Consider the following 21,527-nt stretch of genomic DNA (forward strand, 5'->3'; position numbering starts at 1 on the left):
TTTTACATACTTCACTGATCAGACAAGGGAATTTACTCTTAAGTTGCATACACATACTTAATTACAGAGGCTGTGACTTGCCTTATTTTATCCTTCATCTCAGGTTCAGATACTTACTTGCTTCTCATTAGACTTACTGAAGTTGCTTGCACGCTTACAACAAGAGTCAAGTAGACTACATGGCTGAGTTTTGCTTAAAGACAGTAACAGCTATTGAAAGAGAAAAGGAGGCCTGTTATTTATTTTCAAAGTGTATTTTTCCAATGAAAGCTTGAACTTGGTGCAACAGCAATAAAAATGAAGGCTCTATACAACAAATGGCACTATTAACTATTTTCCAGTTTTTCCAAAAAGCTGTACTTTGGATTCCAAGACTTTTTTTCCCCCAAACCTAGTAGCAATTAGTCAGATTTTTTTTCTACCAAAAACGTGACTGCTTTACATTTGAGTGCAGTGCCAGTTACAAATACTTAATTTAGCTCCAGGATGAAGGATATTATCACATCAAGAGACAATAGTTAGAGCATAGTCATTCTTAAACTAAGAAAGCTGGTGTTTACAAAGAGCACAATTCTTAGCCCAAGCTGCATAATAATACATACAGTATGGAGAAGTGATCTGATTTTAGTCCTAGATTAGGCTTACTTATTCAAGAAAGGCATTTAATACTGGACCTTTACACAAATAAACTTTTTAAATAATGAAATAAAGCTCATCCTTACCTACACTGAAACTGAATTAAGGGGCCAGCTATCTTGAGGAACAGGGATGACTGCCACTAAAAATCACTAAGGCTTTTGACTGCTTCATACCTAAAACATTTATAAATTAAACATTAACAGATAAGCACTGAGCACAGTATTAAGGTGTTTTATGCACACCCCATTCTGTACAATTGTGAGGACAGATGAAAATCTAAGAAACAGCAGGGATGCTGATTAAAGGTATTACAGTAGTATGTCACGTAGAGTGCCAGGATTAAATTGTGGTCACTTAAGACTGGAGAGTTATGACTGATAGATACTACTAGAAAAAACAGAAAACATTCTACAGCATACCCGTCTACCTTGTTACTAGTTATTACCTCCATTTCTGCAAATTTAACTAGTCTGCTAATTTTTTGCTATGTAATCTTTACTTTAGAAAAAGCTTTACTTAAAAAAAAATCTATGATCAATTCAACTTCTGTCCTGCAGTTATGACCCAGCTTTGCCTTCTTTGTGTACTTTCTGCAGTAGTTGGGGAGGTTTTAAGCACAAGTCTATAGCTAATTTTCTGTGGGCAGTAAAGATTCAAGACTTCATACACAACTGTTACTTGTTTCATTTGTCACAAAGCAGCTTCTTACTATGCAGGTTTCCTTTTTTTCAGCTGGTAGTACATTTTTGCTATCAGTACTTATTAAAATTAATTATCTTATAAAATAGCATAGTCCACAGACTTACTTTTCAAAGTTTGCCACAGCTTAACTTCAGTTTAATAGAAGTAAAATAATTACACTTTCAAAAACCGATGTTTATATTGCTGCTAAAGTATGTACATCCTTTTAAGTAATAATATCCTAAAAATCTTGGCTCCCAACATGGTTGGACTTTAATTAAAGTGTTGAACTAAAACATTCAAGATGCAAGTATGAGGTAACAAGGTATAAACAAAAACTAATTTAAATCTCATATTACAACCTATCAGTTCCAGAATAAAACTTTCCATAGTTTAAAAATTATCTATTAATGTGCAAATTCTGCTATGCCAAGGTATTAGTAAACTTCAGTCGCAGCTCAGTTTATACACAACAGTAGCTTGGACTCAGTCACATTATTTGCAGTAGTGGTGGTTCCTCAAAACTACTCAGGATAAAAATCTTTTGCAGGTATTTTCACAAGTGAAAAACGATTTTCACAGATTTGTATGATGTTGCGTTAGTTGATGTGGTGGCACAGTGAGTACTTTCATTCTGTTCAAGATCTGACAAAGTGCACAGAACAATCAAGCATGCAGGGTTGTTTTTGTTTCCGTAACAGCACCCTGGAACTCCAGAAGTGCTTTTGGCCTCTGCCCAATTGCTCAGTTGTATGTTCATCCTTTGAGAAGCCCTGTCATAAAGTACCAACTAAAGGGCAAGAGTAAGAGAGCCATTCCTGAAATCTGGGTAAAGAAGGGTCTTTAAAAAAAATGCTGCACATCATTTTTATCAAACATGGTAGGCCACCTCTCATGGCAGGCATCAGTATTTCTGCTGGTGGAGAAGCTAAGAATCGTTTGTATGGGAAATTTTCTTCCACAGTAACATTTTTAGGTTATTGAGTATCAAAGAATGCTCCATTTCCATCTGATTTGCTGTGACTTTAAGGGCAATACACAAATACAGTTGTTTTTCTAGTTCTTCATGGATATCTGAAGGAGCACCACGAAGCAGATAGTCTTTAAGTAGCTGACACACTTTTGCCAAGTTTGGCTGAATAACTTCTGTGGTACATCTCATTTTACTTTGGTCACATACAGTTCTACAGTCTGTACCATAGACACAGTCCACGTCTGATTCACAAGGACGATCTTTAATCATTTCCTTCAAATTCATCTCTGGCACAATTTTCCTCATGTCCATCATTTTCAAATCATATTTATCATTGTATCCCAAGTTTTTGGCACTTGTATCACACATAAGAAAGTTTCCGTAAGGTCCATGGAAAATATCTTCCACAAATTCTAAAAGCCCTATAGCTATTTTTGCCTTTCTTGGCCACGATGGAGTAAACCACTGGTCCATGCTTCTTCTGAAGCCAGAAGGAATGAAAAGTTCTATAATCCATGGAAGACTGATTCCATAGAGAGAGGTATATTCAACTCTTTCGATCACATAAAGATCCCCACAAAAACCCATCAGCTTGGGAGTATGTTCTTTGTCCTGTAAGATCACCATTAACAGGAACTCATCTAGCTGCAGAAGTGCCCATGCAGACTTGGCTTCTGGCAAAGAAACTCTACCATCTTTGTTGCCATCAGCAAAAGATAAGATGAGATTAACCAGTTCTGAAAGATTTCCTTGTTCACCCAGCTTTGCCTAAAAGCAACAAACAAAAAAGATTAAATGTAAGTTCATTAACTACCACCAATCCATCCATAATTCTCCCTCCTTTGAGTATGGTAGGGTATATTATGTTCTAGTTTTCATTGGTTATAGATGTTACAAGACTTGCTGCCAAGATGCTTGAGAAGCACTTTTCTTGTTCTGTTTTCCAAAGCACCCAGCATACAATATTCTGAAAGTACCAGTGTTCTTCGCATTTCAAAATGCAAGGATTAGAATTCAAACACTGATTTTTCTAAAGACTAGTCTGACCAAGAACAGAGTAGCTTGGTAAACATTTTCTTAGAAAAAGTAAGTAGAATTCAGATGTTTAGATCAGGTTTCGTTTTCAGCAGATTAAGTCTTATAGGTGTAGAGAAATTACACCACGAACTTTATTTCAGACAACTATATGAAATACTAAGACCTCTAGTACAAACCTCATACTATAAGTGCACTGAAATACTTAATTCTGTTATTGATACAGCCACCTCCATTGCATCAATATAAAGAAAAAAGCCATTGCTGGACTCAGAACCATTGCATTTTCAATTATTAACAATGCACACAGAAACAATGTCACACAGACATTTCTTAAATTTTCCTAACACCTATTCTAAAAACCTGCTGCACATCCAACCCTAGAGACAAAGCCACTGTAATGTGTTAGCAACTATCATCAGCTTTTACATAACTGTTATGTGTGTGCACATTTGTACACACACACTCAGCTAGAACAGCCTTATTTCTATCACTGGAGACATAGGTGCTATGTCAATAGCAGGAGAATTTTAGGACATAAAGCTCCAAATCAGTGTTGACACAGTATCAACATAATGACTTCATATTATAAAATTCTGGTGTAGCATTAGGCAACAGAAAAAATATATAGTTCAGTTAACACAGTAACACTTCCCAAACATGAACACTTTTCAAATTGTGCTGGTCTTTAGGGTTATTGCAACAAGTTTCAAAGTAGCAGAAGTATGTACATATTTTTTCTATACCAATGAAAGCTGTAGACATGCAAGATGCATACCAGCTTCCACCTGTTAAAAAGTAAGGAAAAAATTGTTAGTTACTTCTAACTTTAAGATAAGCACCTCTGGGACAAACTATTTTTGTGCTGATTATTTTTCCAACATTTACTTGGACAAGGCTCATACAATAGGGCTTCCTCTCCAGCTACAGAAAAATAAGCCAATAAAAAATAAGCATGTCACAATAAAATGACCAGGCATATACTTACTTTAAAAAGACCATACACCATTTCTTTGAATTTCTCAACAGTGGTTCCTCTTGTTGGTTTATCAAATAGAACTATTTCCTTCCTTGGTTCTGGATCAGTACCAAAATCAAATTGAGCAGTTTCTTCCATCTGGCATTTTATAACTCCTTGCAGATTTCCCCAGATTCCTAAATACATCTATGCAGGAAAAGAGGTAAAGAGATAAAAACACTGTAGAAGTCCATCTAAATATCATCTGAACCCCAACTGCTGCTTCAGAAGTCAAGCAGCAGCACAGATTAGTACACTGAATCCTGCTCACAGACAGTGCACACAGTACATTCAAACAGTGGCAGCTTCAAATACAATACACTATTGCAGGGACTTAGGAGACACTACACTGTCAAAATATAAAGAGCTTGATAAACAGCATACTGGCATTACTATCTAGAGTTCAAGAAGCATTTGGACAACGCCCTCAGACACATGGTTTGATTTTTTGGGTGGTCCTTTGGGAACCCAGGAGTTGGACTCAATGATCCTTGTGGGTCCCTTCCAACCCGGATACTCTATGATTCCGTATCTTTGCTTAGGTTAAGAATCTGCTGATTCTGTTTGGGAAGCAGGATAGCAGACAGATAGTATGCTGTGCAAGAGTATATGTAGGCATACTGTCAAAATGTGAAAGGATCTCATCATCTCCTTGGAAACTGGATTCTGTAACTGTGGAATTAAAGACTTCATGGAAGTTACAGGCTTACTGCTCTTTTAAACTACAGGGCTGTGAGGATTCAGTCAGAGGAAAACTTTGCTTACTCTTCAGCTAGACACAAGTGATCCATATAACACAGTTACCAAAAATTCACCTGAATGCATTAATGGAACACTGAAATTATGCATGATGTGTATTCAAGGAAACAGAGCAACTAACTCCAACATATCTGTGCTATACTTGGGATTGATTTGACTTGAAATTGCAGATTTAGGCAGCTACAGCAGCTTATACAGAGGCCACTGCTATGGCTGATGCTTCTTGATTCTGCATCTATCTTGGTGTCTTCTCACCTATACAAGCACAGCCGTTTCTACAACTGCACTGTCTGCTGGATCAGAAAAGTTGCTACAGCTTAATGCCCTACAAACAAGAAAACCTGCAACTCCCTCTGAATAAAATCAGCTGCTTTAGCCAGCTCATCCCAATCCCTGGGACTTGGGCCTACACAGCAGAAGGGGGCAGGCACCTGGACAGACAGGAACCACATAGACTATCGCCACCTCCAGACACACTCAGATCACAGCAGAGCAGTTCCCAATCAATAAAGCATAGTCATGTTAAAGTACAAAGTGCGTAACAGGAGCAGAACTGCATTGCTCCTCATTGTGATGTAGATTCTCTAGCAGGCAATCTGCAAAAGGGAAATGCTACATTATAATCTCTGCCCCTTCAGCCTCTCAGACACGCAACCTGTGTGTCTTAAAATCAATAGAAGGAAGCTAGAGCAATGCCTGCACACACAATCACTGAGATTTCAGTGGGAAATGATAAAGCTAAGTTAGATGAGTAAAGCCTTACCTGCTTATTGGGCTTTGTTGACAAACATTTTCCAAAATACAGTGTTTCTTTCGCACAAAGACTGCTACATGCTGACCCATCAATAACTCCAGTCTTGTATTTGTCACACTGAAACAAACATGGAGAAAAGTATTTAATACATTGACCAAGAAAGGAGGCAACAACCATACCTCTCCCAACATCTGACCCTTGAAAGAAGTTAAAAAAGGGGGAAAGGGAAATCAAAGAAAATTTTAATAACCCTACATCAAAACAACAGTAAGAAATAACTGTTTTTATCTGTAATTGAAGATATAGTATTATTTCAACACAATAGAATAGTAGCATTTGATTAATTTACACATGGCAGTGACTGAACTGGCTGTGGAATTAGTCAAGACAAACACTTCAGAAACAAGCTATGCTAAGTATACTTACTATTATTTTCCTACAGTCATGTCCTCTGCATAGTTCTGTGTAGGTAGAGTACTGGACATACATAACCCAGCTGCCAATAAATACTACTAACCAAGAGATGAAGAGATATTTCATCCGCATGTATGAGAAACGTACCTAGAGAACACAAAGAGAAAGTATTCTTTGTAATATATTCAAGCATTAGTCAGAATGATAGAAACAAACAGGAATTTCACATCCCCAGTGATAAAATAAACAGACTGCATTACATGGAACATCCACTTCCATCAGTGAACTGACAGGGGAGGTCAGTTTGACTTATTTAAAAGGAAAGAAAATTAGGATATAAATAGAAGGAAAGATGACAGACCCTCAAAGGGCAAGCCATGCTTCAATAACAAATTTGATTAAAAATATTATAAACTGTCAAAGCTCAACTGTTTTTTTGTTTGTTTGTTTTTTGTTTTGTTTTTTTGTTTTTTTTTCCTCCTAAGATCAGTCACTTGTATTCTGATTCCCGTAAAGCAAATTCAACAGACCAGGAATCTTGTCAGAAAATGTGTTAAACTATAAAACACTGATATACAACTGATATACACTGATATACAACCTATCAGGGATAGGTTGTAGGTGAACATCAGGGATATGTTCCCTGTGCTGAAGTCTCCCATTCCTTCCTTGAAATGACATCATTTAATTATGTGAGTAAAATTCCTCTGCACTAGCCTTATCTTCAGTGGTCCTTCCCATAACTGTAAGCAATGTTCCCATTTTGTTTCTGTGGCCTCACATTTCTGTTTTTCACTAGGGGAAGAGAAAGTATAAACTAAGAGTTAAGGGAGTGCTAAGTGCTTTGTAAAGGAGGGGGCAAGTCATGATTTTTTTAATTCCTCTGAGACTGGTGTGCTGAAAGTTTGATTTCCATACTTGAACTAGGATTAGAAAAAGAATTAGGAAGTCAGGATCAACTTTAGCAACAGGATATAAGGAAAGTGCATGAGAGCAGCTATACTGGGTTAGTTTGAGATCCATTTCCATTGAGCCACCTATCTCCAACTACAGTTACAAATAGATGCTGTAGGAGGAGCGATAACATATATATCCCAAATACTCTCCCATTTTCCTCCTGAGGATCTTTCCAAGCCAGATGTGATTTTCTATATATAATAAGTCTAAAAATAATTTATCTTTCGTAAACTTACCCAGCCTCCCTTAAAACCTACGTAAGCTTTTAGCATCCACAACACTCTTTAGAAATCAGTTCCACTGATCTATCCGTTTTTTCATGGGTCAGGGCCTGAACTTCATTTTGCTTAAACCTGGCTTTGTTTGATACCCACTAGTTCATGTAACCATTCCATACTGGTCTCAAGATGTGCCAGGGGATGTTTAGATTGGACATTTGGAAGAATTTCTCCATGGAGAAGGTGGTCAAGCATTGGAATGGGCTGCCAAATGGTCAAGTGCCCATCTCTGGAGATATATGGCTTCAGCTTTTACATGCTTTATATTTTTGAAAAAAAATACTGTCACTAAATAAAATACTTTTCTGCAAATACAGGAAGATCATTATTTTAGAATGCACAAAGATCCTTTGCCTAAAGTTTGCTAGCTTTCATAAGCGTATGCTGGCAAGCTCCTCCTTTAGAGTTAGGAGCTGCCCCAACATCCTGAAGTCCACCTGTACTTCATAAGCACATTGCTGGCCCCCCCTTGAGCAGAACAGAAACACAGCCCTGTCTTGGGCACATCCTGCTTTCTGCCGAGCACCCACGGCCACCCCACAACCCAGCAGCTTCAGCGGCAGCTCCTCCACAGGCTGAGCACACAGGGACATGGCAGGCTGGGCTGCGGGAAGGCCTGCGAGGTACCGCCACCTCTGAGGACACCTTGCAGCCATTACAAACCCCACACAGCAGAGAAAACTACAGGCTGCACCCTTAAGCCCGTCTGACTTGGCTCCCCCTGAAGAACTGAGCCATACTGCAATTGATGTCTGTTCATAACAGCAGTGCAAGCAGCAAGGACATTGCTGCCTACATTGGCAGAGACTATTCCTACCACCATTGGAGAGGACCCTCCGTCACTCCAAGTGCATCAACAAGGGCACGGCCTTCTGCTAGGGCCCACCCAAACACCTGTACTCATGGCTGGTGGTCTGGGCAAGAACACAAAATCTTCAGGTTCAGAACTGACTGAATTTGTGGTTACCATCTGGAGTTTCAGGCTTGCTTCTTTGGCTTCAAACATGCATTTCCTTTTCTAAATATGTAATTTATTTTTAAGGAAACTAAGATCAAAGAAGCAGTTCTAATCAGCTGAACGGTAGCTTGGTTTAATACCTAACTGAAAAAACCTGACTTTTTCAAACCATAACAAGCACAACCACCAGGTACCAGCGATCCGCTCTCAACCTACTGTGGTTCCAACTCTTCCACTGTAACTTCCCTCACAACACACTTTCCACACAGGCACTCGCTCCATCTGAGGACTAAAGAGGAAGTATACTTTGACTCCATGTAGTTCTGTAAGGAACATCAAGTCTCAAAGAGAAGCACGAATGCAAGAAACAGGAAAAAAAACTGCTAGGAAAATGATGCTATATGTCTTAGCCCCTAATTTTATATCCTATTATCATTCCAGTTTACAGCTTAGTGATTTAAAAAAGAAAAACAGATAATTATGAATCAAGGAGAAGGCGCATGTAAGGCATTTTAAAACTTTCAAATGGAAAAGAGCAATCCCAAACTCTAAAAGCAAGTGTATTTGAACTGTTACTCCAATCCTAAAGATATGACTCATTCTAAAATAATGGATGAGAGCATTTTGGTTGTACTGTTAGAAAAGCAGGTATGCCCAAATGACCCTACCATACAATGCTGCTAACATCAAAGGTCTCAGTCCAAGGAAATCCCAATTCTCACTCACCCATCCCACCCCGCAAGCAAAACCACCAAAAAGCCTGAAGTGAATAGCACAAGAAATTAACCCAACAAGTTACACAGAAAAGCAAGAGCATGCCAGTATGGCCTTCAGGCAGTTCTAGCATAAATATTGCTCTTGATGTTTTGTGTTACTCCGAAACACACAGTACCACGAAAATCCACATCAAATAATGTTTCTGGTTCCAAGATGCTAATGAATACATAAACACAATCTCTGCACAAAGGTAAACGTAGGTACAAAAAAGGGTGAACACTTCCTGAGGACAAGCAGCAGATCAACACACCCAAGGCCTCAAAGGCAATGACTCATACCTAAATGTAGATCTCAAAGTCTCAGTCCACTGCCCTCATCACAATTTCATATTCCTCTCCTTCTACAACAGAAGAAAAATATTTTAATATACTCTTGATGTGATCTACTGAAGCTTGTTTAAATCTGCATATTCTTCACCTTGTTCAGCACAAGAATTCAAAGCTTCAGTTAAAAAAAAGCATTGCTACAGTTCATTTGGGAACAACCCTCAACTTCAGTCATCTTACTGAAGTAAATTAGAGTCGTAACATACTTATATACAAGCCTAATGCAAGAGCCTTGATTTCTAAGTGGATTTTTTCCCCATAGGATCTTCTACACGCACTTGTCCACTTTATATACTAGGCCATGATTACCCACATTTCAGCTGAAAAGTCACTGGTCATACAGCCACAGGAACTTCACTGACAGGTAAACAGGTCAGAAACTGTGTCAAATTCTAAATTTTTCTGCTTTTAAAAACTGGAACTAAAACAGAACGATCACATCTTTGGACCTGCTGAGGCTGCAATTTCACTACATAAACTGCCCAGTACTGCTTCCTTGCATCTCCATACTGAAGACAACAGTCGTCATAATGATACCCAACAAACTGTGAGTCTACACCACAGATGAAAACAGGGAGTTGATCTGATTCACAGTACAACCCTGCAAATAGTTGTGTCAGCACAGTTGTGGGATAGCACATCATGGAAAAAAAAAAAAGGCAGAAATATCCTGATCTAATTTTGATAACAACCTTTTAAAACTGTGGCCTTATTTTGAAGTTTTGCTCCTCCACTGCCAGTGCTACAAGCGAAGCCTGTTTAAAGGCAACAAACTGGAAACATTACTTGTCATTCACGCTTTAGATTGCTGAAGAGAGTAAATTAATATTCCTTTCTGTAACATACATAGCATATTCATGTATCAAAAAGTCACGTGAAAAAAAATTATACCCACCCACAGTAAATCATGTTTATAGAATCCTTGGTCTTCTCTAAACATCCACAAGTAAGACTGAATATTATTGTTTATCATTAAATAACTTAAAGGTTTTGTTTATCCTGTCTAAGATGTGCTACCAGGGTTTCAAATTAAAAAACTGATTATGGTAGGGTAGATGTCTGATAGTTTAACGGAACTATACACATCTTTAATATAAACATAGATTAAGAAGAATGTGCAATAAGAGTATCCAAACACACACTTACTAAAACAAACAAACAAAAAGAATTCAAATATTTTGGCCACATGAAAAATAGAAGTGCTTGAGTACCCACATTTTTTTACATATAACTAGAGAAGGAAATAGACGGAGAAAAACTGCTTTAGAGAAAGCTTCAATCTACACTTAGGAAAGAGCTGTAGAGAACCACCGGATTGTCATACTAGAATACATTGATCATTTACAAGTACTTGTAAAAACATGACAAGCCACCAATGCCATTTCCTCTTGGAAGAACTAAACAAAGGGCAGACCCACAACACCCAGAAGTGATCCGGGCCGGACGGCTGCAGCCCTGCCCCTCAAAGTGAATCCCTGTGCCTTTGCACACACTCATTTGACTCTATCCTAAAACTACCTGGTTAAAAAAAAAAATTTAACTGTTGTTTTTTTCTGGTGACGCGTCTTGACCAGAAAGTCCCTTCAACCAGTTCTTCTTTTAAGGTATTTCATTGGGAGTGTTTTAGAAAGAAACAATTTAAACCGTTTTCCTCAGAGCCACAAAGACCCTAGTTGGAGTAACATGTAATTTCCTGTAAGGCTTGTTATCCATAATATGGATACAAACTGGAAGGAGTACAAAAGGAGACCAACAATAATGGCGTGTGGTTTACAGCACATTTAGAAACTGCTTAGAAAACCTAGGAGGAAACAGGCTGGTGAACACAGAACAGACAAAAACAAAACTGGAGGCAAAGGGCTGGGGAACATCAAAAGAGAAATGCTTTATATAAGCCTTTCCCTTTGGAAGAACACTACTAAAATGAAAGAATGGCAAGATTTTAATGTTATTTCCTAGTCTAAAAATACCACATCTACAAGGTTATAACATTAAGAAACACATGCTTTCTTGCAAACCATGCTACTTTGGTAGACGGATGAGGGGCAGTAGGAGTCATCTGAGACGTGAACCAGCAGTAAATGAGAACTGATACTTTACTCATCGGTTCAGAAATAACTTTCCCCATACAGAAGAGATCTGAGTTCATGCTCAGCTGGAGCTTGTCTATGTTTTCTTCCTGTCCATTTTCCATATTTAGTCATTTATAATTTTCACCTATTAGTTTTTTCTTTTCGGTATCCACCCCAAGGTGTTTGCTTAGCCAGTCCCCTCAAGCCACATGTCATCTGCTATTCTCTTTCTTCCAGTCATTTCCAGTCTGTTTCCATCCCCTCTGACTCTGCAAAGCTGGCCTCGGCTCCAGTCTTCCTCCACTGTCTGTCATCCTTTCTCAGGCAGCAGTTCCCAGAACTACTCAGGGCCCCATCTGCTTCTTCAGTTTTCCCAGCACAACTTTCATGCTGAAGAACCCCTGCCCTCAGCTACTGCCTACCTCCAGAATTCACTTGTCACCCACAAGCATCTTTCATTCACAGCTTGGGGAAGCCAGCAGATACAGTGTGGCAAAGCAGTAGGAGCATGTCTTGCTCCCTGTTCTCACCTCCAGTACCAAAAGAAAGCTGTGAGCAGGGCAGATGGATTCTCTGCAGAGCTTATTCTTTGCACTCACGCATGCTGTTTCAATACACAAAATAAATGAAAAGCAGCAACCAAGACCTATTCTTCCCCGGCAGGGCTGTCCCAGGCAGGCCAGGTTACCAGCCTTGAGGCACTCAGTCCTCCAGCAGAGGTCTCTTGGAACACAGTTTTGAACTGAGAGGTGTATGAAACCAGGAGAGCCAAAACATTTAAGGTACAGCATGGATGGATTGCCTGGTCTGGCTGTGTTGTAAGCACACGAACACATTTTTCTCAGGCTGTCTTCAGAACACAATGTGTTTTTTTGGTGGTGGTTGTGGTTTTTTTCCACCTTCCCACTTACTAGTGGTTGAAGAGCAGACAATACATAACAGTTTTAGCACTTAAAAATAAACATGACATTATAGTCATTCAGGTTTAATGTCTCCTGTAATAATTTACTTATTTTCATTTGTTCTTATACCCCATAAAAAATATGCTTTCATAACCTAGAGCTTAACTTTTTTTTAGTGGCTTCAGCATGGCAATAATACCAATAAGTGCTCTGTAGAGTAGTTCCTGATAATACCTAGGTGAGTCATTCATCTATTTTTACGTTGGCCCAATGTTTCTCTAACTCAATACAGCATCAAACGTAAAGAATAACCTTCACCTCTGCAAGCACAATGAGAAACAGCAACATCAGAGGAATACAAAAGCTATTTGTAATTAAAGCACAGTATTTTGAGAAAATCAGATTATATTCAGTTACCGTTAACTATTCAATGAAGGCATGGTCATTAGTTTTTGTACTCACCTTTTTGTTAGGATTAAGTTTTATTCAGTTGAGGAAACAGCTGCCCATTATTCCCATTTCCACTGTTTTGCCCAAATCCTCTGCCAAAGGTTACCAGCACAGACCAGAGCCCGTAGAAGCAAACACACTCAGATCTCGTATTCTGGGGGTCAGGCTCTGCATGAAAACTGACTTGCACTGCAAGCTTGCAATAGTCAAATAATGAGGTGGGGTAGCTAAGGTACAGGCAGCATGCTTACCCTGCCACCTTTGCTGTAGGTACATACGTACAGCAAACTGATGGAGCACGGGTCCGGAGGAACACCCTAAACCCCAGCACAACGCCCCTGAGCTCAGTTGCCAGCCCCGTTATGCCTCAGGATGTGCCAGGCTGAGGTGAGGATGGCTGCACTGGGAAGGGCTGGCTCAAACCATCCCCAGCTTCTTTCATGCACATTGTCACAAAGCTGACTTGAATTATATTTTCCATCTAAATATGTATCACCAGTGCAGTGCTGTGAACCTAATCTCGTACAGAGTTTCATCACGTATTTCATGAAATAAACAAACAACCCACACACACAACCACTATGCACACACAACTCCCATCCAAACATCCCATCTGAAAAGGAAGCAGGTTTTAAAATAGCGCAGTGTTCTACCTAGGTCTGCTGCCAGCACATGCGCACACCAAAAGGGATCTTGTTTGGACTTTTAGGTAAGTCCATCTCCTTCCTACCCAAATTTCCACTCTCCTCAGACTACAGCCGCTGCGATGCAGCACTACAGGCAGCAAGAGAGAACATCAGTCTCCTGTGCTCCATCCAGCACTCAGCCCGCAGCAGATGGAAAGGCTGACAGATGGCATACTGACAATTCCTTCACGTAAGAGCTTTCTCCAGAAATGTTTTTGAAGTTAGCAGCCCAACAGTACAAGCATCATAAATTAGGGAGTCAATAGCAAAGCTGGATGCCTTCTCTTTCTCATGTACTTTAATTTTAGTGTCTTTCATTTAAGAAGTTATGTTTCTTCAAATTATTTTTTTTTAATCCTAGCAGAAATCATCTCATACCTTAACATACCCTGTACATATTTTTGAAGGAAACACTTTCCCTCCAAGTCTCATTCTTCTAGGTACTATTTCATTCATAAAGTAAATAACAGCACTGGTTAAAAATAAACCAAAAAATATTTTCAATCCAAGTGGCATAATTTAATTCACTTAAAACACCCATGTTCATGGCTTTCCCCTTTTACCCTCAAAAGGGCAGGCTGCAACACTAAGGCAGGACCAACTTTGCAAATCTTTAAGAGAAGAAAAAAAAATCAACACAAACTGTATTCAATTATAGCATTTCCTACTTTCTTCCTGTTCAAGGCTACTATCTGTAAACAAACTGCAACCAGAATGTCTATTCTTGCAACACAAAAGAACCTAATTTACATCTCAGCCATGCTAAAAATCATACGCCAAAGAAGTATGTGAATGACTGTCAATACTTATGATTACACTGATAAAGGTTAAATGTTAGATTTACCTAGCTTCCTTGGGGTAGTGTATAGAGGACCTACTTCATACAGTCCAAGTCCATGTTCACCCCATATTGTATTCTACATTGCCTTTAAGTTCTGTTATTCACGTCAGGCAAAGAGGATGATAAAGTGAAACCATGCGCCCCACCATTTCTTTCCAAAATCCATGTGCACAACAAGTTATTGAGAAACAAAATGTCTTTGTGGACACCAGTATCTCCCTAAGGATGGCTAAGTCTTCCGTTGGTAACTCCTTTTATTCCAGTGTTGTGATCCATCTGTAACTCTTTATTCTAACACGAAGTTCGAGGAGGAAGATTCATGTCTTAGTGGAATTTTCCCACAAGGGAGAGATCATCACTTGATGTAGAGAAAAGCCAGAAGCAGCTCTGAGAGGTGTGAGCTGTTCTGCTTATCTCGGAGCCCACTTTCACCTCCCCTTTGGTGTCAGCACCCAGCATCCTCACTGAAAAGACTCAGGACCGCTGCTTGGTAGTGTTCAGATGAAACAGCTTCACCAATGGCCACTTTTCATGTAGGATGGGGAGGGGACTGAACCTTTTTACTCCTTCCAAATGGGAAAGCCCAACTTACCTAAGGATCATTTTCCTGTTCCCATCGTATTGCACATTTCACTTAAACAAAAACAAAACAAACAAAAACAGAAAATACACACACAATCTTACTTCAACTTTTGCCTGTAAGATGGATATTGCCCTGAAACAAATTAATCAAACCAAGGCAGAAGCTATTGCAAGACACCTCCTTTCTTCTGCATCCGATGTTCTGGCAACTCCAAGTGCTTTTTCTTAAAAGCAATTTTTAGTTTTGTTTGTCCAAAGTATGATTTAAGAGAAAGTGTCATAATCTGAAATACATTCCACAGTTTGATCCCCATAAAAATGATCTATGATAATAATTGCATCAGCACAGAGTTTCTCGATATGTTTACTTCAAATCACCAACATGTCTTTCAGGGTTTTCCAGCTCACACAAGTCCAAATCTGTATCTTTAACTCCATCACACACACTTTCGGAGGTTCAAAGTAACATGACAACTTTTATTACGTGAAATTCTAACCAAGAACACGAAGAGGTACCAACCATAATGGTAGGCAATTTTCAGTAATTCAATCAACATCTGTGAGAAACAGAAGCTCATAAAACTTTAGAAAAAAACATGAGTCACAAATTATTATGAACAAGCAACCACAAGAAGGACACAGATGTGATTTACAGATACTACATGAAAATATATGAAAGATTATTGTTCCACAGCTGTAGTCAGTCTGGAAAATCAGTCTGCATAGAACAGCATGCTTGGGGCCAAGTTTGAGTACGAAAAAGAGTATTTGTTTATTCCAAATTGATTTTTTTTTTTTTTTTTTTTTAGAAGTGAACCTTTCATAACTATTTAATTACCCAGTGCTTAATAAAACATTGCAGAACTCCTACAGGGAAAACTAAAAGTGATTTTTATCACTTTCACATTTCTACAGACAATTCTGACAATGGTCTTCTTAAAGCCCGTCACAAGACTCTTCTCTATTTTTTTTTTCTTTTATTAATAGGATTACCAAAAAATTCTAATAAAATGATTTTCTTTATTCTGCCCCCTCCTGGAATAATAGGAAGTTCCAATGAATCAGGATCATAGCAAGTAAGTGCTAATGATTATCTTTCATCTACCTGAAAGAAAAGATGTAGTGATTTCCTTTAGGGAGTGAGCTTTTTTCTTTTTTAGCTATTTCTAGTAACCCTAATGTAAAACAGAAATACTACAAAACACAGTACCACTGGTAAAATCTAAAAAAGAACATTTGAAATAAATAATCAATTTTAGGCAAAGCTGTTTCATTTATAAAAAAAATGCTTAGAAACCAACATTTTCTGGGACAACTGCCTTCCTTGAAGTTTCTTGCTGACTGCTTCCATGCATGTTTACAACACTAAACTTTAAACCAAAGGGCTATTTAAAGCAACTTCTCATTAAACGCATACCATTTAGTACAATCTCAGAGACTAGCAGTGGTCTGCAAGCCGCAGGACCACTGCTGAGCATTGACCATATTCATAGCACAGGAAATAATACCGTATTATCTGCATTTATCCAAATTTGTCCTCCCTCTCACGAAGACAGAGAAAATGCCTTTGGGACAGAAAATCCTCCCCAGATGCCATCCGAATACATCATACACTTGGCATGAAGTTCTGGAGAAGCTGTATTTATTCTGGGCTCAACACTGTGCCAATGCATACTTGTGTGGCTCTTGACCTGCGGGACTCATGTCTTGCCAGTTCAGAGCGCAGACACGAGCACAGACCTGCTTGCAGGAGACCACAAGGTTTGGCTTGCTGTGATTCACGGGGTATTGCTTTAATCTGGACCTCCTTATCAAGGTCAGCAAAAGGTCTGATCATTGTTTTGTTCTTCCCATGAACTCTCCCTACCAAATTTCCATTTTAAAATCAGTCTAGGAGTCTAGACACGTTTAGCCCACTTCATCTAGGAAGCGTCAGACCTGACATGCTGTATGAAGCAGCAGGGACGCAGCCTTACTGAGCCTGCTTAGCTCACGTGTGCTCATACATCCCGAGCGCACCAGGCTCCCTGCATGCATGCTCGGCAGATTATTTGAGCACGGTTCTGAGCATGAAGTCTCAGGCAGCAGTTTGGGAGCGCTACTTATAAACAAGCTTCATTTGGAATTCTGACAAAATCCTAGAAAACTTTTAATAAATAATATATTCAGGGCACCAGAATGACTGACAGTTCTGAAGTGATAAAAAACAAAGTTCAAAACTAGGAAATATAATTTCTCTATTCTGCTCCACTCTTCCAACAAGACTTTAAACACGAGCCAGAGAACACAAGGAAGAAGGAAAGCACTTGTAAAGGATACTTAAAAGGATATTATGGCATCAACTTCATCCATCATTTGTACATTCCACTAAGTCATACGCATTGAATAATAATTAGACATTCATTCCCTGGAACAGAACTGGAAACCACTTCTGGCAAAATCCAAGCCTGGATGCACTCCAAAGCATATGGAGAGTAGCAGATCAAAATGCAACATAACTATTTGCCAATTTTTTGATAAGTGTACTTTTTATTTAAAACGTTCTTACGGTTAAGGGATATAAAAGTGTTCATTAGTTTTACACTATAGAGAGTTTCATTTTCTAAAGTATTTCACATAACCATAGTCTAGTAATCCTCTCCAAATCTCCAAGTCGCTCACTCAGTTTGTTCTACATTAGCAACAGGAAAGAACAGAGAAAAATCGTAAGCTGATCAAGCTAGAAATGCTGGTTTGTTCTCTGTTCAGGTTGATTTATGGATCATAGGATGCACTTCAGGTAGGCTGACATGATCTCTGAAAATATTAGCTCATGCTGTCTTGGATGCCATGCCCTGGGCACATTCACATTTTTAATAGCATACAATGCACACTTAAGATTATGCTATTGCCTCAAATTACTTGTATCCTGAATAATCAAACAGGACATATCGTTTGAAATTCAAAAGGGATAACAATCAAGACAGAAAGCAGGATGCTCCCCCTTAAAAGGTTAAGCAACAACAACAATGAAAGGATTAAAAGCTTAGACAAAATGATGATGATACATTATGTGGGGCTTGAAAACCTGTTCATTCTTTAGTCCTTCAAAGACAGTGTCTTTTACGTTATTGAAGTCCACAGGATGTCCCTAATGATCTGCAAACTTGGTCCAGAACCTCTAGCGGCCAGAAAGCTTTCAAGCCTGGAAGAGTCCTTTACATGATTATTGACATGCGCAATACTGCTGGCTTGCCCTCAGCCTCATAACCCAATTATTAACTACAACTATCAGAAAGAACTTCAGGACAATTTCATGAATTTGGGATACTAGCCTCTCCTTGCAAAACCTAAATCACAGCTGTAGAAAAGTGTTAAGTCACCCAATTGTATGATCCAATAAATTTGTTTTTGGTTTGTTTTTTGGCAGTATTTAGTATTGTTGAGATGTTTGTCAGATTTGGAATTTTTTGTTGTTTTGTTTCACTATTACAAGCCTTATTTACAAGCCTTACAGTCTAAGCAGCGGGAAATTTTTGTATTTCATAGTTGCTACTGTTTTGTGTTGAAACTGCAGCACTGTTTCTGTGGATCTCTAACCTGTAAGTTTTGAACTGAAGCAAGATGTCCAGAAGTTTGCCCAGCTCATTTTTATATGAGCTGATGATAATTGGCAGCACATTGCCCTTCACTAGAAGGATCAAATGATTACCTGTGGTCTTGCATTCTGCATGCAAGTTAAAGAACATGTCAAATACTGACAACAATAAATAATAACAGCACATTTGGCATAAGAGCATCAGTTGCAAACCAGCTCATAGCATCCCGCTTGTACTGCGGCAGGAAAGCTAGAGGAGGTACTAAATTCTTTGTTGCAGAACTTGATGTTCTATCAACTCACTTCACAACACAGTTTTCAAGAAGAATGGAACACCAGCCAATAACATTTGGAAGACAGTCAGCAATGCTTTCCATTGTACAGTCATCTTCCCTGGTGTGCCACATTAAATATTGCATAGCAACACCGCACAAGTCCTAGAATTCCCCTCTCGCTCATAGCTACAACTCAGAAAGTCTAGCATTTAGTTAGGGAGCGTTGGCCTCTTTGGAGACAAAAATCTCCATAGAGCACTCAGTGAGTAATTAGTAGAGTTGAACCATGAATACATTTGTCACGTACCAACAGTAGCATGCAGTTACAAGTCAATATATTGATAGCTTGCTGCCATTCTGCGGATGCTTCAATTACCAACATGCATTCACTGTGTAACACAGAAAAATAAATTAACGTTCACAAAGCTCTCACTAGCTCTCTCAAAACAAGTGTGTAGAATACTCTAGTAGTTTCCAGGGTGAGAAAGCACAAGCAAAAATATTTTTAAAATTTGCAACAGAAACAAATATTTAACTTCTTTGACTTTTCTAATAAATGACCTGGCTGTTTCTTAAGAGATTTTAAAATCACATATTTTGCTGAAAAGGCCTTAAAGTAAATGCTGCGACGAACGGAGAAAAAGTTATCCAACATCAGCACACGATGATCAGAGACAGACTTATCATCGAGGCAAAGAAGACAAACAATTTACATAATCCTAGTTTGAAAGGTAGCACACATACTGTGTATTCATTTTTATTTGTCCCAGAGACTTTCTTCTACAGGAATCCAAATGCTGCACAAGTATCCGCTCTGGTAAAGAGTTCAAGGAGAATATTTTCTGGTCTGAAAATCAAGTGATATTTGACCTAGATTTGCTTATACATACCATAAAACAAATGCCAAAGAGGATAAGGTTATACCTGTGTCTGTACACTTCTCTTTGGATTTTAGATCCCATTTTAGGCAGGTCCAAAAACAGAATGGGATCAGAAAAGTTCCAGACGAGAAGGAATTAACACATTAGAGACTTTAAGACTCATCAGGACGAAGTTCAATTTTTTAATCCAACAATCAGAAAACATTTAATAAGACAGCAATAGATGACAGCCGTAAGTAGCATATAAGCAAATATTGTATTAATCCCCACCAACTCAAACACTCATTTTAACTATAATTGAATTTAAGACCTGAGGAAATGGCTTGAAGCTGGGACAGGGGAGGGTCAGGCTGGGTGTTAGGAAAAGGTTCTTCACCGAGAGGGTGGTCAGGCACTGGGACAGGCTCCCCAGGGCAGGGGGCATGGCACCGAGCTGGTGGAGTTCAAGGAGCATTTGGACAACACTCAGACATACGGTCTGATTTTTGGGCGGCCCTTTGGCGTCCCAGGAGTTGGACCTTGCGGGTCCCTTCCAACTTGGGTATTCTATGACTGTACGCTTACGAATTAAAACACAATGCGACAGATAAAAAGAAACCCAGAGGACCACCTGGACACACCACAAGGCCATAGCGGGCAACACCTCGGCGCAGAACTTGGGGCTGCACGCTAACCACGGCCCCGGCAGCCACAACCCGCGGCCGCACACGGAGCTGCGGCACCCCACGCGTGGACCGGGCCGTGTGGCAGAGCGCGGCCAGCAGCCTGCCCCCAGGCGCTGTGCCCACCGCACCGATCCGCCGGGGGCGGGCAGGGAAACGGGGGCGGCTGCCCAGGGGGCTCGGGGAGCCGGGCGGCGGCGTGTCCCGGCCTGCAGCCCCTGGGGCGGCCCAGGAGGCCCGGCCCGGCCCGGCCCGGCGGGCAGCAGAAAGGGGCGGCGGAGGTGCCGTGGCCCCGAGCCCGGCCCGCACCTGTTCCCGCGCCGCCCAGGGGCCCGGCCACCTCTCGGCCCCGGCCGGGCCGGGCCGGGCGACGCAAGGAGCGCTGCGGTGGGCGCCCGCCCGGGAGGGAACGGTAGGCTGCCGGCACCGGCCGCCCCGCACCCGCGGCCTCGCCGCCGGCCTACCTGCGCGTAGTGGGGCTGCCGGAGCCAGGCCCCCGGGAAGAGCCGCCTCGCCATGGCAATGGCACATCCCCGCAGCCGGCGGGGCGGAGCGAAGCGCGGCGCGGCGCTTCCCCGCCAGCCCGGCCTGCCGGCGGAGCCGCGCCGCCGGCCCGGCCGCGAGCAGCGGGATGAGCGCGGCACAGCACCGCCGGCCGCCAAGCGGCAGCCGCTGTCAGGCGCCGTGCGCGGAGGGCGGGCGGCTACCGCCGGCTGGCGGGGAAAGGCGGTGGCCTGAGGGAGCGGGGCGGGGCGCGGGGCGGTACCACAGCTGGCTCCGCTCCCGGCACGCGGCCGCAGCCTGGGGCACCGCGGCGAGGTGTGGGGATGGCGGCGGGGATGGGGGCAGGGGCAGAACTACGGAGGAGCCTGTTAATGAATAACGTGTCCCGGTCACTGCAGGCAGCCCGCCGCCCGTCACCGACCGGCCGTTAGAGCCAGCGGCGGGGCTGCTGCAGCCCCGGCCGAGCATTTCCCTCATGGTACGGGGGAGAGGCTGGCCCAGCGACCCCCGCAGCCCCCAGCCTCCT

At 41.0% G+C, this 21,527-nt stretch overlaps 1 protein-coding gene across 2 annotated transcripts; it reads right to left on the bottom strand.

Moving 5' to 3' along the window:
• Positions 1 to 238: 238 nt before the first annotated feature.
• DIPK1A (divergent protein kinase domain 1A) lies at positions 239 to 21,189 on the bottom strand. Of its 2 annotated transcripts, XM_040566331.1 has the most exons (6): positions 20,962 to 21,189; positions 19,262 to 19,343; positions 6,286 to 6,420; positions 5,869 to 5,976; positions 4,317 to 4,493; positions 239 to 3,061 (listed from the first exon to the last, which is right to left on the bottom strand). In XM_040566331.1, the coding sequence occupies exons 2-6, from the start codon at positions 19,334 to 19,336 to the stop codon at positions 2,249 to 2,251; spliced, it is 1,308 nt and encodes a 435-aa protein (XP_040422265.1). In that variant the 5' UTR covers positions 19,337 to 19,343; positions 20,962 to 21,189; the 3' UTR covers positions 239 to 2,248. The 2 variants fall into 2 exon arrangements, with proteins under 2 accessions (XP_040422265.1, XP_040422266.1); XM_040566332.1 differs by lacking the exon at positions 19,262 to 19,343.
• Positions 21,190 to 21,527: the final 338 nt, after the last annotated feature.

This window comes from Cygnus olor, chromosome 8, assembly GCF_009769625.2.
Source record: "Cygnus olor isolate bCygOlo1 chromosome 8, bCygOlo1.pri.v2, whole genome shotgun sequence".
Lineage (NCBI taxonomy): Eukaryota > Metazoa > Chordata > Aves > Anseriformes > Anatidae > Cygnus > Cygnus olor.